Genomic DNA, 17,520 nt, shown 5'->3' with positions numbered 1-17,520 from the left:
GGACTGCAAGTAACATCTACTACATTATCTGTATTCAGAGAGTTATTACTGTGTTATCGGTGGTATTACATAGGACTGCAGGTAACCTATACTACATTATCTGTACTCAGAGAGTTATCACTGTGTTATCTGTAGTATTACATAGGACTGCAGGTAACATATACTACATTATCCGTACAGTGTATATATGTGCCTGTGTGGGTGTATATGGGTCTGAATGTGAATGTATCTTTGTGCTTGTATATTTGTGCCTTTAATGAATTTGTATATGTTCCTGTCTGTGTAATTATGTGCCTGTGTGTCTGTATTTATGTGCCTGTATCTGTCAATGTCATGCTGTCACTGGCTGCCGTAATGTCCTCATGGGCGCTCTGCCCCTTGCAGTGTTGCTATGGGTCACACATGTTTCTGGTCATACCTCAAAACTCAGAGCTCATTGTATTTTTCCTGTCTTCGTGTTCCAGGAGCAAAGCATCAGCTACAAGGAGGCTCCGCAGATTCTTTGAGGTAACGGCATTGAATTTATATTCTAAGATATGTTGAACTGAGGTCGTCACGTTCTGCTGGGGACAAGGCGCTGGCGCTTTCCTTATTTCTTACATCGGGTGTGTTTGTTTCTTTGCAGTGTTTATACAGCTTCAGTGTCAAAGTGGCTTGGGTGACTCTGAAGCGTAAAAAGCTGGAGTCTATAGAGAAGGAGCTGCACAGGATATTCTGGACAGTACTTTCCCACACCAAACTGGAACCAATGAGGAACCTGTTTGAATATAGGAAGAAGACAACACCATCTGCAGAAGAGAGGTACAACACATTATTGCTGAACATTGGTCAAGAAATAGTCCTAGCTCTAGTGAATAGACAGGGTCGTAGCAATAGGGGGTGCAGAGGTAGCAGTCACACTTATATTGAATTTATGACAAAAAGATTTGTTTTGACTCAGAAAAATCAGAAGGATTCCTATACACAGCACCGCCAGCGAGCGGTATGAAATCCACCTCTCCGCACTGGCCATTGCCATGGAGAGTTCTCCATACATGTTCCACCATCAGGAAGTGTGTGCAAAAGGCATCAAGAAGAATGATAGGGCCCCCCCAGAGCAGTATTGCTTGTGGGACACATGATGGCATAGGGGCATTCATGTTACGAATTTATTGCTGGTTCATTTAATTATTATATTTTTGTTAGGTGGTTTGGTGCCCCCCCCCCCCTTCTTTTCCCTTATAACTTGCAGTTGGTACTTACCTACCTTTTCCAGAAGATTCTGATATTCTGCCCAGCACCAGGTTACTGTCGCTGATTGGTTGTCTAATTACTGGGGAGATTCTTGGAAGCTTCTATTCTTCTGCCCAGCACCTGGACTTTGTCGCTGATTGGCCGTTCAGTCTGAAGGCGGGAAGATTTTGCTTTAAAAAAACCCAGCTTTCCCGCTGTTGCTGTCAGTTCCAGATTTCCTAGGACCAGGGTCCCCACTCTCCCTCCCTTTATTTCATTTCTGCTTGTCGCAATGTCTTATTGGTGGGGTTTTTGTCTTCCAGCTATTGCTGGGTGGATTGAGTTTTAAACTGGTTTATTATTATTATTGTGATTTTTAATTTATAATGGTTTTAATTATTTATTTGGTTCAAGTATTTATCTTATTGATTCAAGTATCAATATCTTTTGGTAACCCTTAATAAAAACATTGCGGCCTTTTTTATCCACATATTTTGTCTGGTGTCTTTAATTCTGTTATATTAATGTATGAATTTGGGCCTTGTGCCATCATGTTTCGCAGTATGAGATCCCATCTATGCAGTCCTAGATTTTAATGTTGTCCCGGGAGTCCCCTTGCCTTTTCCACAGAGTGGGCATTGTTTGGCGCTATTTGGGCACTATCAGAATATGTGAATAAGTATGGCATCTCGGAACGGTTTTCCACTATGCGGGCAAGGTTTGATTATGTAGGCTAGTATAACACTGTTGATACTGGTATGATGGTGGCACCATTTGGGCCCATTACGGTGCTACATAGGCATTGCATAATTATGTGGGCACAGTATGGCAGTTTGGGCAGTATTTTGAACTGTGTAAGCAAGTATGACACTGTGTGGGTACTGTTTGGCTTTATGAGGCACTATGTTTTGGCAAAATAGAAGACATAGCCCTAACTTGGCACTTTATGTACTAGCTGCAGTGTGTGGACTTGATGGGCACTATCTGGTCAGTTGTTTCCTATTTAATCTGGGCACTGTGCAGCACTCTCTGTCCAGGTACTATGTGGCACTGTATTCATATATAAATATGGTAGTTACTAGGAGGGGCCACATTTTAAGAGACTTGCCATGGGACATTAAACAAACTGCAAAGTGCTCTCCCTTTTTTCTTTATCAGAATTGTGTGGGTGGGGGGGGGGGGGGTTATGCAAGACAGTGATAGGTTCGGGTATAAAAGTAATATCCCACATATGGATTGTGTATGTGCCAAGCATGTGAAAGCAGATACGAGCTCTTCACCTCATACTCTTTTCTCTTCTGTCTCCAGTCTCGGCATAACAGGAGCGCCATCGAGGATGTTCAACCTACAGGATTTAACAACTAAAAAACCTGGTTGGAAGAAGAAGATCTCAGAGAATCGCACCTAGTGAGCCACAGAGGCAAATGACTATTACTACCGGACATGGATTTTATATGGACATGACAAGATTTACTAGACATGGACTTTTTACCGGATTTGACAATTACAATCGGATATGACTTATACTACTGGATATGACTTATACTACCGGATATGACTTATACTACCGGATATGACTTTTTACTGAATATGGAATTTCAACTATGATTTGGGTCATCACCACCAGCAGAGCAATCTAAGCCAACCCTCCACCAGCAGAGCAGACTGTGTTATAATACCACCAGCAGAGCAAACTGTGCATCCATCACACCAATAAAGCGGCTATGTCACCATCACACCAGTAGCGACGCATTTCCAACAGTCTACTGGCTACGCTGACATTGTCACCAGTCGGCTAATAACATCCAACTTTAAGCACAATTCAATTTGTGTGTCTAATTATTTATCTTAGTTTGCTTTTGGCCATTGAATTTACTCTTTCACAAGATCAGTACATTTCTCCCCTGCTGCTGTGATTATCCCCATGACCTGACTGATTCGGGTGTGTTCACACATTGCAGTCATATTATAATTTTTTTCGGTGTTTTCTTCAACAATTGCAGCAAAATGCCGCAGTTGGGCAGCGCTTTAGTGAAAATCATGCCAATAATCGCAGGAGTATCATCGGCAGCGAGATCACAAAGTCAAGTCGTCCTTGTCTGCCTAGAACTGATGAGTGAGAAAGTGCGTGCTCGCACGCATGTGCGCAAAGCTACGAAGTCGCTGCCGACAATACTCCCACCGCCACATCACAGAAGCAGAAGAATTCACATTCTTCGTCTCAACTTCTGCTACGTGGCGGCGGCTTTTGTCAAACAATGGGGGAAGCCGCTGTGACACTGTCCATAGCTGATTGGACAGTATCACAGTGATAAGTAACACACCCCATTGACTGTTCAGGGGGTTGTTTACATATTGGGCGCCAAATATAACGGCACCGATATCTAAATAACGGAGGAGGATAGAAAAAAAAACGTAAAGTAAGAGAAGGTTTGTGCAGCCCTGCCTATTACCTTCTGCACTCATATTCACATGTATGGGCAGGTGAAAGGTTCTCTTTAAAGATTTTAGACTTTCTCCAGTCTTGGCCTAATAGGAGCGCTAATGAGGATATTCTATTCCAGTATTTGACACCTAAAGAACCTGGTGAGAAGAAGGAAGATCTCAGAGAATCACACCTAGTGAGCCACAGGGGCAAACACATATTTATACTGGATATGGACATTAGACAAACATGACATTTTTTTTTTACTGGATATGGACTTTTTATTGGATTTTACAAATAGTATCGGATATGACTTTTGATAGTGGATATACATTTTTTTACTGAAAATGGACTTATAAATATTATTTGAGAAAATAAATTGGTCAACTCTCTACCAGCAAAGTAGGCTAAGTCACCCTTCCACCAGCGGAGCAGACTTTGTTACCACCCCACCATCAGAGCAGACCGTGTCTCCATCACCCTAATAGAGTAGGTTATGTCACCACTTATACAGCAGCGCACACATTTCCAGCAATCTACTGGCTACGCTGACATTGTCACCAGTCGGCTAATATCATCCAACTTTAAGCACAATTCAATTGCTTTTTGGCCATTGAAGTCACTCTTTCATAAGATCAGCACATTTCTTCCCTGCTGCTGTGATTATTCCCATGACCTGACTGATTTGGGTGGTAAATTGCTGCAAAATGCTGTAGGTGGGCAGTGCTTCAGTGAAAATCATGGCAATAACTGCAATATGACTACAACTTCTGAGTTTACCCTTGCCAACTATTCTATACCTGCCGCAGGGGTGAAGTTGTTGTTAGGGTTTTTAAACCCTTCCTGACATGCGCCATATATATACGCCAGGGACATTGTTTGGCCTTTTCTGGAATGATTGATAAATCTGAATTACCCTGTATAGTAGTAAAAGCAATTGTTTGTCAGCTGATTGCATCCTTTACGCGGCAAGAAAAATGGTCGCTTCCCGGCAGCACATCTACCTGTGTAAATAGGAGATGTGCTGCCAACAAGATTCAAAATGTAATACAACATATCCACAAGGCCAGGGCCGCCATCAGGGGGGTATTAGGGGTACTGGTGTGAGGGGCCCGGCCAAACCTAATTGAAAGGGGGGCCCGGCAACTGGCGCGATTTGCCATTGGTAGAAAAAAACGGGCCCCTGCAATGGGCCCGTTTTTTTCACCACAGAATGTCGTGAGCTGCGGGCCCCCCTCTCGTCATGGGGGCCGTCGAACTGCCCTCGCGTGCACAAAGAAACTCCCGCGCGTGCGCACTCGCGAGCGTCCGCGAGCACGCACCCACGAAAGCCCGCACTTGAGACCGCCCGCGCGCGCACCCGCAAAATCACAGAAGCGCGCACCCGCGAACAAAGCGCGCGCACCCGCGAACACACACATGGACACAACTTACCTGGAGCCTGGCTGGAGGTGAAGGACTGGACGTCTGGACCGAAGACATCGCCTGAAGAGGACTGGAGTGGGAGCAGCTCTTCAGACACAGTGAGTAAAGTGTCTGAAAGTGCTGTTTAAGTATGGCCCTGTTCACACAGAGTATTTTGCAGGCAGAAAAAATTCTGCCTCAAAATTCCTTACAGAATTTTGAGGCAGATTTTGACCTGCCCACACTATCTTGCCGCTTTTTTTGCTGCGTTTTTTGCCCGCGGCGATTGAGGACAGCAGACAAAAACGCAGCGAAAAATGCATTTTCTGCCTCCCATTGATTTAGATGGGAGATCAGAGACGGAACCGCGGCAAGAAAGGATGTGCTGCTTTTCCTTTTTTCCGCGACTGGCTCCCATTGATTTCAGATTAAGTCAATGGGAGGCGGTTTTGGAAGTTGTTTGGTGCTGATTCTGACGCAGTGTCCGAGTCAATATCAAGGCCCAAAAACTCTGTGAACTGGGCCTTATTGTTAGGGCTTATTCAAACGAACGTGTAATACGTCCGTGCAACGCGTGTGATTTTCACGCGCCTGGCACGGACCTATGTTACTCTATGGGGCCGTGCAGACTGTCAGTGATTTTCACGCAGCGTGTGTCCGCTGCGTAAAACTCACGACATGTCCAATATTTGTGCATTGTTCGCGCATCACGCACCCATTGAAGTCAATGGGTGCATGAAAATCCCGCCCAAAACTTCCGCAGCCGTATAAACTATGAATGAAAACAGAAAAGCACCACGTGCTACAAACATACAAACAGAGTGTCATAATGATGGCGGCTGCGCGAAAATCACACAGCCACGCATCATACGCTGCTGCCACACGGAGCTGTTATGAACCTTTTGCATGCACAAAACGCCACGTTTTTTTGCGCGCGCAAAAAGCACACGCTCGTGTGAATCCGGCCTTAGGGTAGGAACACACTAGGCATGAACGCTGCGGATTTTATGCAACACATTTTATTGTGGAAAATCTGCAGCGTATCACAGTCGCAGCAGAGCGGGTGAGATTTGAAAAAATCTCATCCGCACGCTGCAAAAAAAATGGACCTGCAGTGTGGCTTTTTAAGCCGCAGCGTGTCAATTTATTCTGTGGAATCGCTGCTCCTCTGTTGCGGAAATGCTGCGGTTCTGCTGCAAAAATCACACATGAGAACAAAAAAAGGTACTTTTTTAAATTGATAAAAAAGTTTAGACTTGCCCCGGCCGTAGTCCTGGTGACGCGATCCTCTATTCTTAGCGCAGCTCGGCCTCCTGTCATGACGTTTCATCCCATGTGACTGCTGCAGCGGTCACATGGTCTACAGCATCATCCCAGGAGGCGGGGCTACGTTCAGAAGAGAGAGATGCGTCACCTAAACTACGGCCGGGGTAAGTCTAAACTTTTTTTCTCCCTGCAGGATTCCCGCAGTGGACATGCCTCACGAACTCAACGCAAACAATGCACAAATATCGGACATGTCGTGAGTTTTACGCAGCGGACTCACGCTGCGTGAAAATCACTGACAGTCTGCACTGCCCCATAGAGTAACATAGGTCCGTGCGAGGCGCGTGAAAATCACGCGCGTTGCACGGATGTATTACACGTTCGTCTGAATAAGCCCTAACAATAAGGCCCAGTTCACAGAGTTTTTGGGCCTTGATATTGACTCGGACACTGCATCAGAATCAGCACCAAAAAACGTCCAAAACCGCCTCCCATTGATTTAATCTGAAATCAATGGGAGCCAGTCGCGGAAAAAAGCAGCACGTCCTTTCTTGCCGCGGTTCCGCCTCTGACCTCCCATTGAAATCAATGGGAGGCAGAAAATGCATTTTTCGCTGCGTTTTTTGTCTGCTGTCCTCAATCGCCGCGGGCAAAAAACGCGGCAAGATAGTGTTGGCAGGTCAAAATCTGCCTCAAAATTCGGTGCGCGGTTCCAGGCGGTCGCCGGTGCGCATGCGCGATCGGTCGCACGGGCGGCGGTGTTTGACGACCCCCATGCTACCCAGGGCCGCCATCAGGGGGGGTATTAGGGGTACTGATGTGAGAGGCCTGGCCAAACCTAATTGAAAGGGGGGCCCGCAGCTCATGACATTCTGTGGTGAAAAAAACGGGCCCCATTGCAGGGGCCTGTTTTTTTTCTACCAAAGGCAAGTCGCGGCAGTTTGCCGTGCCCCCCTTTCAATTAGGGCTTGTGAAGTGAGCGCTGATTGGAGGAGCAGCAGCAGGTGCTTCTGTCTGCTCCACCAATCGGCACAGCCTGTACTGCAGTGTCACTCAGAGCCTCACGCAGCTCCTTCCTGCTGTGCTGCTGCCACAGAGAAGACTCCTCCACGGAGCTCCAGTGTCAGGTAAGAGCAGAGGCTTTAGCTTAATCTATGTTTATTTGTGTGCTGTGTGAGGGAGGAGGAAAGAGGGAAGGGGTTAAGTGATGTGTAACAGGATGTTTTTTTTGTTTGTTTTTTTAAAAGATCGATTTTGTGGGGGAGGGGAGACTAGGTTATAGGTGATTTAAGTGTGTATTTTTTACAGATCGATTTTGAAGGTGAGGGGACATTGCCCTAAATGCTATAGGAGTGGGGGGATTCTTTATACATGTATTTTGTGGGGAGGGGGACTTCTGTATAGTTTATTTTGTGGTGTAGGAGCTTATTATGAATCATGGGGAGGGGAACTTAGCGTTCTGTATGGGGAGAAAGGATTCTTTAGGGTACGGCCACACGGAGCGGCCCTCACACTGTCGCAACGCGGCCAACAACCGCGCTGGCACTATGTAGGAGCGGCTGTCAAATACCTCGTTAAGGGGTATTCCGGTTACATTCCCATGCGCACTGCCGCTCCATTCATTCTCTATGGGAGCGCCGGAGATAGCCGAGTGCAGTGTTCTGCTTTTTCCGGTGCTCCCATAGAGAACCCGGTGAAGTTCGGTTCGGTTGTCCGGGTTCGCTCATCTCAAAGACACTCCGTTTGCATGTTTGTAAACAGAAAAGCACGTGGTGCTTTTCTGTTTACATTCAGAGTTTGACAGCTCTTGCGCGAATCACGCAGTTCGCAGGGAAGCGCTTCCGTGCGGCATGCGTGGTTTTCACGCACCCATTGACTTCAATGAATGCGTGATGCGCGAAAGACGCCCAAAGAACGGACACGTTGTGACTTTTTTTCAGCGGACTCACACTGAGTAAAAATCCCGCACATGTCCGCACGGCCCCATAGACTAATATAGGTCCATGCATTGCGCGTGCAAATCACGCGCGTTGCACGGACGTTTTTCCCGTTCGTCTGAATAAAGCCTTAGGCTGGATTCACACGAGCGTGTGCTTTTTGCGCTTGCAAAAAATGCAATGTTTTGCGTGCGCAAAAGGCACTTGACAGCTCCGTGCGGCAGCAGCATATGATGCGCGGCTGCGTGGTTTTCGCGCAGCCGCCATCATTATGACACTCCATTTGGATGTTTGTAAACAGAAAAGCACGTGGTGCTTTTCTGTTTTCATTCATCCTTTTGACTGCTGTTGCGCGAATCAAGCTGTTCGCACGTTAGTGCTTCCGTGTGGCATGCGTGGTTTTGACTTCAATGGGTGCGTGATGCGCAGAAAACGCTCAAAGAACGGACATGTCGTGACTTTTGCGCAGCGGACACACGCTGAGTAAAAATCACGCACATGTCTGCACGGCCCCATAGACTAATATAAGTCCGTGCCACGCGTGTGAAAATCCCGCGCGTTGCACGGACATATATCCCGTTCGTCTGAATAAGCCCTTAGAGATAATATTTGTGGGAAGAGCAACTTGATTATAAGGGTAGGAACACACAGGGCGGATACGTAAAACCACACAGTGTATACGTCCTGAGAACCGCAGGGAATTTCACCTGAAAAACAGCACCAAATTTTGGTGTAGTTTTTTTGGCGGAAAGACTGCAGAAATAAATTAAAAAAAAAGCTAATACTCCCGGCCGTAGTCCCTCTCTCTCTCTGAGCGTAGCCCGACCTCCTGCGATGACGCTGTAGTCCATGTGACCGCTGCAGGCTTTGATTGGCTGCAGCTGTCACATGGGATGCATCGTCATCCCTGGAGGCCGGGCTACACTCAGAACAGAATACGCATCGCTATGACTACGGCCGGGTGTATTACCCTTTTTTTCATTGATCTTCTCCTTTGTGAACACTGACCAAATACCATTATAATTGGTCAGAAACTGGCGAATCATGATGATAATTGGCTAAACTAAATAGGCCTGTAATGGGGGTATAGTCAGGCTTAGTGCCTAGGGCAGCGTGAGTTGTAAATACGGCCCTGCTAAAGACGCAGATACTATTGAACACTATAGCGGAGCAGGGAGGTATCTCACTGCTCTGCGATCTACTAGGCTGGTGGTTCCCAACATGAGGTTCCCATGAGAACCCTCCAGGGGTGCCGCGACACCCCTCTGGACAACTGCCACGGACGTGCTTTCTCTCCTCCTCACAGCGCGAAGTAGATGTGAGGAAGAGATTTTTTGCAGAACCCCTGTAGATAGCCCCCCCCCCCCCCGACTAAATGGACAGAGACGTCAGGGGCTTCTCCTGGAGTGGAATCCCCGGTCACAGCGTCGGCAATGCTGAGGACAGGGATTCCGCTTCAGGAGTTAGTTGCCCGATGTCACTGTTCAAATATGTACAGAGGCATCAAGCACTCCGTCAAGGAGCGGAATCCCCAGCCACAGGGAGCTACAGTGGCGCTATCTACAGGAAGGGAGTGCTACCTACATGGGGGCTGTGTGGCACTACCTACAAGGGGGCTGTGCGGCAAGGGGGGGATTTGTGGCACTAATTACTAGGGGTGCACAATGCATCGAAACTTCGATACTGTTTCGATACTGTGCATCCCCAAATGGTTCGAGCCACACAGCTAAGTATAGTAATGCATGATGAATGAGAGCGGGGCTGCGGCTGTGTAATACAGCCATTGCCCCGCTCCTGAGTCTTGACAAGTGCGCGCCGCGAGGATGATGCGATGCGGCCAGCACTGCACTAATGAGCGGCGGCACTGAAAACAGAACATGGCGGCCGCACTGCTCACCTCATGCTGACCGCGCGTGCACTTAATGTCAGGAGCGGGGCAATGACTGTATTACACAGCCGCAGCCCCGCTCTATAACGGCGGAGATCAGAGAAACCGCTCATCTCCGCCGCTATTCTCCTGAATGCTGCGATCAAAGCTGACTGCAGCATTCAGAGGAAAGTGAGGAGGGGGGAATGCCCCTGGATCGCGTCACAGGGAATTCCTGTGACGCGATCGAGGGCCATACCATATATGGGCAGACAGCCCAGGGTCTATTGAAGGACCCCAGGGCTGTCCTACCATATTTCCTGTTGTTAGGGCATACTGAGGTATGTCCTAACAACTGCCTGTGTGCTATCCGTCCACAGGCTAATGTACTGGCATATATCTGATATATGCCAGTATATTAAAGTTTAAAAATAAAGTAAAAACATAAAGTAATGTTACATTTAAAAAAATACACATACGCCTTTTTTACAATAAGCATTAAAATAAGTCTCAATACATAAAATATACACACATTCGGTATTGGCGCAGCCGTAATAACCTGCACAACAATTTTTTTGCGTCATTTATGATGTGTACGCTGTAAAAAATATGTTAAAAAAAACTTCTTTCACTTATTAATGTGGGGCACGAGGTGTGATGAATTTAACCTCCATGTGCCTCACATTAATAGTAATTAACCCCATCATGTACCTCACACATTAACCCATTATGACTGAGAAACATGATTGGGTTAATTACTATTAATGTGAGGCAAATGGAGGTTAAATTCAGCATCACACCTCGCGCCTCACATCAGAAAATGGAAGAACTTTTTTTTATTACTGTTGGCAAAGTATCGTTTTGGTATCGAAATCGCAATACTACACGAAGTATCGGTATCGAAGTCCAAATTCAGGTATCGTGACATCCCTACTACCTACAAATGGGCTGTGTGGCACTACCTACAAGGGGGCTGTGTGGCACTACCTACAGGGGGCTGTGTGGCACTACCTACAAAGGGGCTGTGTGGCACTACCTACAAGGGGGCTGTGTGGCACGAACTACAAAAGGGCTGTGTGGCACTACCTACAAGAGGGCTGTGTGGCACTACCTACAGGGGGCTGCGTGGCACTACCTACAGGGGGCTGTGTGGCACTACCTACAAGGGGGCTGTGCAGCAAGGGGGCTGTGTGGCACGACCTACAAGGGGGCTGTGTGGCACGACCTACAAGGGGGCTGTGTGACACTTTCTACAGGGGGCTGTGTGGTACTATCTACAGGGGGCATCTGTGAGTGGCGGGCTGATTTTCATTTTACTGTGAGTGGGGGGCTGATGGTCATTTTACTGTGAGTGGGGGGCTGATGGTCGTTTTACTGTGAGTGGGGAGCTGATGGTCATTTTACTGTGAGTGGGGGGCTGATGGTCATTTTACTGTGAGTGGACGGGCTGATGGTCATTTTAGGGTATGTTCACACGGCAGCCTCCGTTACGGATGAAATTACGGAGCTGTTTTCAGGAGAAAACAGCTCCGGAATTTCAGCCGTAATGGCATGTGCAGGCGCTTTTCGCTGCGTCCATTACGGACGTAATTGGAGCTGTTTTTCCATGGAGTCAAGGGAAAACGGCTCCAATTACGTCTCAAGAAGTAACAGGCACTTCTTTGACGCGTCTTTTTTATGCGCCGCCTTTTGACAGCGGCGCGTAAAAAAAATGACCGTCGGCACAGAAGACCCATTCAAATGAATGGGCAGATGTTTGCCGGCGCTTTTGAGCCGCATTTTCGGACGTAATTTGGGGCTAAAACGCCCGAATTACGTCCGTAAATAGTGTGTGTGAACCCAGCCTTACTGTGAGTGGAGGGGCTGATGGTTATTTCACTGTGAGTGGAGGGGCTGATGGTTATTTCACTGTGAGTGGGGGGCTGATCGTCTCCAAGTGTTTTCCACCTCTGACCTCCAATTGAAATTAATAGTAGGAAGAAAATAGATGTGGCGCTCGTTTGGAGCTTTTTTTGCTGCGTCTTTTGCATTCGCTTCAACGGCTTAAAAAAAACCGAAAAAAAAAACCCATCAAATAACGCTGTCAATTCAAAAGCAGATTTTTTCTGCCTTACAAAAAATGCTGTGTGAACATACCCTAAGAATGTGGTGCTTATTTTTAGCTATTTTCTGTCTTTCTCTAAACAATTTTTGGTATTTTTTTTTTCCAGGGGTGGCTCAAGTCCGAAAAGGTTGGGAAACTCTGTAGCAGGGTACAGAGGCGCCTGCAGCCTATGAGGCGCAGGGACAGGATCCCTGCGCAGTTGGCGTTGTGATCGCAATTTGAGTCACGTTACGCCTTGATCTCCATGCAGGTTCAAATCAGGTGGGGGGGGGCGAGCTCGGAGAAGCAACAGATACACTGAGACGTTTCTCAAAGTAAAAATCCTTCTGCTTTTATTTAACTGTAGTGGTTGCTTTTATAGCGTCAGAACAAAGAACAAAGAAGTCATCTGTATATTCAATCCTTACATCCTTTTTTTCCCATAAAGCTCATTGGTGGAACTCAAGGTATTCCCTTAGGCTTCCTTTATGCTTAGGGGGGGGGGTTGGTCAATTGATTGTCCACCATCTGTTCGCAATTTCAATGGACAGCAAAGCAGCTGTAAACTATTTCCTCTCTTAACCTTTCTAACATACCCATTCTATTGTAACACATGTTCTCCTCTATAACATTTCACTCCTTGGGGCCCCAGATACATTATACATATATTTATACCATAACAATCCCTCCTTTTGTGATTTTACCAACACCTAAATTCCAATGCTACTTCTATCTCCTGATCGCAAGGCTTCGATCCATTTCTTCACTTGATTCACACAGGTATGTAGGTGGGGTAATCTCACAACACTCTTTCATCATAATGTATAGGCCTCTGTTTGAATGCTTCCCTTATTTTGCAAAATGTATAACAATTGAAACATGTAAGCAATATAAACAATATTATGAAACATATCAAGGGTTGGAATAACACATGCAGTATCTTAGTGGCAGTGGGGGAAAATCCTGTAAATATGTCATACCAGTGATGGGCACTGGCATCTTTAATGGCTGATGACAAATGTATCACTTCCTTAGCTGCTATTGTAGCCAATACTTTCACTTTACTTAGAGTTACATTATGGGCTGCTATCAATTTCTTTACGTCTTTAGACTTTTGTAACACTTGTTTTAACTCTTCCAGTGGCAAACTAAAATTTCCATAGGGCAAAGGTTCAGGTACCCATACAGTGGACATTATTTCTTCTAAAGTAGGCAGGAACACTATAGTTTGGTTCCCCCAAGTCAAATGCGTCACATTGTATAGACATCCTGAAAATGGTCCTATGAGATTAAACTGGCTAAGGGTCTGCTTGTCGTTAGTTATTAAGCATACATGCTGTGGACCTACTTCAATATAAACCTGTAGGTTAGCTTCTGGGATTATAGTGAGTGCGCATACATTATCCTGCTGCTGCATTAGACAGGGTTCATATATCCCTGACTGCTGATTACATACATATCCTTGCTCTGTTAACTGGCACAAATCTATATTCCTTGTCTTATTTTGAGAGTCTATGTGTGTTCCTTTTATTTCTGGCATCCAATATTGTCCTAATAATGTCACCGGATCAATCATTACCATTGGCATAACAATAAATTTGCATAATAGAGTAGGATTTTTCATATGAAATGCTATTAGTCTTCCTGCACACCATCTAGGTGTACACTCAGTATACTCAGGCTGTAACAATAACCACGTATCATTTCTCTCTCCTACGGGCAGAATGTCTGTCCATTGCCTAACATGACTACTAAACAATTTATTCTTAAAATTATTCATCTGTTCTTGTTGCCACATCGTTTTAAGCGTACATACTGTCCAATTTACAAAAGTTGATACATTCTGTAATGTTCTATATTCGGTTAGCATACTTTCATTAAAAACATTTAGAAACAGTTCATCTATAGCTAACCCTTTCTGTTGTATGGCAAAGGTAGTAGGTAACCATGAGGCACCTATCCTTAATGCAGTAGATGTGTCGTCTCCCACTGAGTTTAATTTGTTCATAACTGTTTCTAACTGTATACCATTCAATACTCCTAGTCCCGTTCCTACCCCTCCTAATAACGTGTCATACCATTCTCTTTTTTGTCTATGACAGCTGGGGGATTCAGGGAAGGAAATATTGAAGTGTACATTCTCTTTCTGCTGTTGGGTTACAGCATTCTTACATGTATGTGGTATTCTTTCTAAATTCTGTTCAGTAACATTTGGTTTGTGGCCATCGTGTAAAAATTCAACACATAACACATAGGTAGTTCTATTTTCGATCTTGGTGTTATTGGTGCACCAAAGTCCAAACATATTTTGATCAATAGAGAAAGTATCAGCCAATTTTAGATATTTGTATTGTGTTTCATTGTAGAACCTCCATCTGTCCGTATTTCTTGGGGCATCATATTTCATCAGAAACCCTACCTGTCGCTGTTCCTGCATAAATGTTCCTTTTGGTATCTGATAACAATCAAGATACCCTTTTAATTTCATAGTTATATTATCACCATCTTTGGGTATTCTTACATACAACATCCGTGAATCTGGGGGTCCATTTTGACATAAGGCTGGTGCAGAGATAGAAATATTGGCAATAGTGCAAAAACTACTCCCGTTCGCTTTTTCCGGAGGGGAAGGTGCACACGTAAAGTTACCGTGTTCCGTTTGGTTGCTCTTCTGTAACCATCCTGCTTTAAAACTTCCACAATCCTGAGGAGGTCGTGTTAATTCCGACGGTGTATGGGGGGCAATTTCTTTCAAGATTAGAATTCCCAACATCCACATAAAAATTCTAAACATCTTCTTTAGAGTCTTCTTTCGTTTGTACTGTAATTTTTTTGCAATGGCTGGCGTGAATCCAACTTGTCTTTCCTTCGAGTTTTACAGAGGTGCTTGTTGTGAGTAGGACTTGAAACGGTCCGTCAAATCTTGGGTCTAGACTTTTCCTCACGTGTCTCTTAACGACCACCCAATCTCCCGGTTCCAGCTTATGCGTCACTTCAACTGAATCGGGATCTGGAATGGAAGCAAAAACTTGTGCATGCACCTTGGTCAATTGTTTGTTCAGGGTTGATACATAATCTGTTAGTCTACCATACTGCATTTGGAGCACCTGTGGAAAATAACATCCTAATCTGGGAGCCGACCCAAATAAGATCTCATATGGGCTGAGACCTGTTCTTTTTGTGGGCGTGTATCTTACTGAGAACAAGGCTAATGGTAGACACTCGGTCCATGGTTTCCCGGTTTCTACCATTGCTTTTTGGATTTTCAATTTGAGAGTCCCATTTAGTCTCTCAACCTTCCCACTACTTTGTGGATGGTATGGTGTATGTAGGGCTTGACTTATGCCTAGAGCTGACAACACATGGTTCATGATTTCACCCGTAAAATGAGTTCCTCTGTCGCTCTCGATCACCTCTGGAACTCCATATCTGCACACCACCTCGTTGATCAGTTTCTTTGCTGCGGCTACGGCTGTAGCTTTGGTTACTGGAAAAGCTTCTGGCCATCCTGAAAAGAGATCAATACAAACAAGCACATACTCATAGGTACCGACTTTTGGTAATTGAATATAGTCTATCTGCAGTCTCTGGAACGGATATATAGGTCTGGGTGTGTGCTTCTGTGGTACTTTTACAGTTCTTCCAATATTATGTGTTGCACAGATCATGCATCCTTGTGTAAAACTGCTGGCCATCACACTAAACCCTGGGGCATACCACACCTTGTTTACCAAGTCCATCATTGCCGTTTTTGACTGGTGTGTCTCTCCATGTGTTATCTGGGCCATCATTGGGAACATTGTCTTAGGCAGGCACAGTTTATTCTGGCACTGCCAGAGGCCATCTTTTCGTAGCGTTGCTCCTTGGGCCGTCCACTTGTCTTTTTCTTCTTTTGTTGCTTGTCCTTGAAGTTTTTGCAGTAGTTCCGGGCTTACAGCTGGTCTTGTTTCCTCTGGATCGTTTATCTGACATACGGCTGCTAACACGGGTAGCTTCTGTGCTGCTTGCTTTGCTGCTCCGTCTGCCAGGGCATTTCCCCTTGCTTCTGGTGTGTTGGCCGTAGTGTGAGCTTTTATCTTTATTACTGCTACCTCAGTAGGTAACATCAGGGTCTCCATCAAGTATTTTACAAAGTCTGCATTTTTTACAGGTGTACCTGCAGAGGTCAAAAATTGTCTTGCCCTCCATATGGGGCCATAATCGTGTGCAATCCCAAAAGCATATCGAGAGTCAGTGTATATATTTGCTGTCTTTCCTTCTGCATGTTGGCATGCTGCTGCCAGGGCCTTAAGCTCCGCTTCTTGTGCTGAGCGGGACGCTGGTAAGGAGGCTGCTTCTAGGATTACATCTTCGGTGGTTACTGCATATCCTGTAAGAAAAGATCCTTCTACACAATACCTTGAACCATCCACAAAGAGTATTAGGTCTGGGTTTTGGAGTGGGGTATCTTTTACATGTGCGAACCCCACTGTTTCCTGGGCCATAAGGGCCATACAATCATGTTCATCAGTTTCAGGCAAAAATTGTGACCATACTTTACCTACGTCTTCTCCCCCTTGCTCCAAAGGCAGTAAGGTAGCTGGGTTCAATGTAGTACAGCGGTGTAAAGTAACCTGCTCAGGAAGAAGAAGAGCACAGGTTAATCTCAAATGTCTTGCAGTTGACAAATGCTTCGGCTGTATTTGAGTAAGAATAGCAGTAATATCATGTGGTGCAAACACTTGGACTGGAAATGCTAGGACCAAATCTGAGGCCTTGTCTAACATTGAATTTACAGCAATGATAGCTCTCACACATGATGGGGAACCTCGGGCCACAGGGTCTAGTCTAGCTGAATAATATGCTACCGGGCGCTGCTGTGGTCCATGACTTTGTGTGAGAACTGCAGTGGCATGTCCATTTTGTTCAGTACAGTACAACCTGAAGGGTTTGTCATAGTCTGGAGTACCAAGGGCTGGAGCTGTTTGTACTACTAATTTAAGGCTATGAAAATTCTCTTCAGCTTCTGGGGTGAGTCCGAATGGCTGACTTTTTAGGCAATCATACAGGGGCTGCATGAGGATCGATGCTGATCTGATCCAGGGCCTGCAGTAAGAGACTAAACCTAAAAATGTACGTAAAGCATTTAAAGATTTTGGAACTGGTATTTGTACAATAGTTTCTACTCTGCTGTGTGTGAGATGCCTCGTGCCTTGTGCTACACAGTGTCCTAAAAATACCACTTGTGTGCAACAAAACTGCAACTTGTCTTTTGATGCTTTGCAGCCATGGTTAGCTAGGAACGTGAGGAGTGACACAGAAGCCTCTGCGCACTCTTGTTGGGAGG

At 45.6% G+C, this 17,520-nt stretch overlaps 1 protein-coding gene across 4 annotated transcripts in view; it reads left to right on the top strand.

Moving 5' to 3' along the window:
* Positions 1–3,033, top strand: part of LOC142730603 (protein phosphatase 1 regulatory subunit 36-like) — a 46,237-nt gene extending 43,204 nt beyond the window's left edge. For all 4 annotated transcript variants that reach the window (XM_075849363.1, XM_075849360.1, XM_075849361.1 and 1 more), the window contains 3 exons: positions 465–507; positions 626–801; positions 2,521–3,033. In XM_075849363.1, the coding sequence (XP_075705478.1) occupies positions 465–507; positions 626–801; positions 2,521–2,620 (319 nt within the window). In that variant the 3' untranslated portion in view covers positions 2,621–3,033. The remainder of the gene's footprint in view (positions 1–464; positions 508–625; positions 802–2,520) is intronic.
* The last annotated feature ends 14,487 nt before the right edge of the window (positions 3,034–17,520 follow it).

Source organism: Rhinoderma darwinii, unplaced genomic scaffold, assembly GCF_050947455.1.
Source record: "Rhinoderma darwinii isolate aRhiDar2 unplaced genomic scaffold, aRhiDar2.hap1 Scaffold_76, whole genome shotgun sequence".
NCBI lineage: Eukaryota > Metazoa > Chordata > Amphibia > Anura > Rhinodermatidae > Rhinoderma > Rhinoderma darwinii.
The sequence above is the reverse complement of the archived record's forward strand: the minus strand, read 5'-3'. Positions and strand labels throughout refer to the sequence as shown.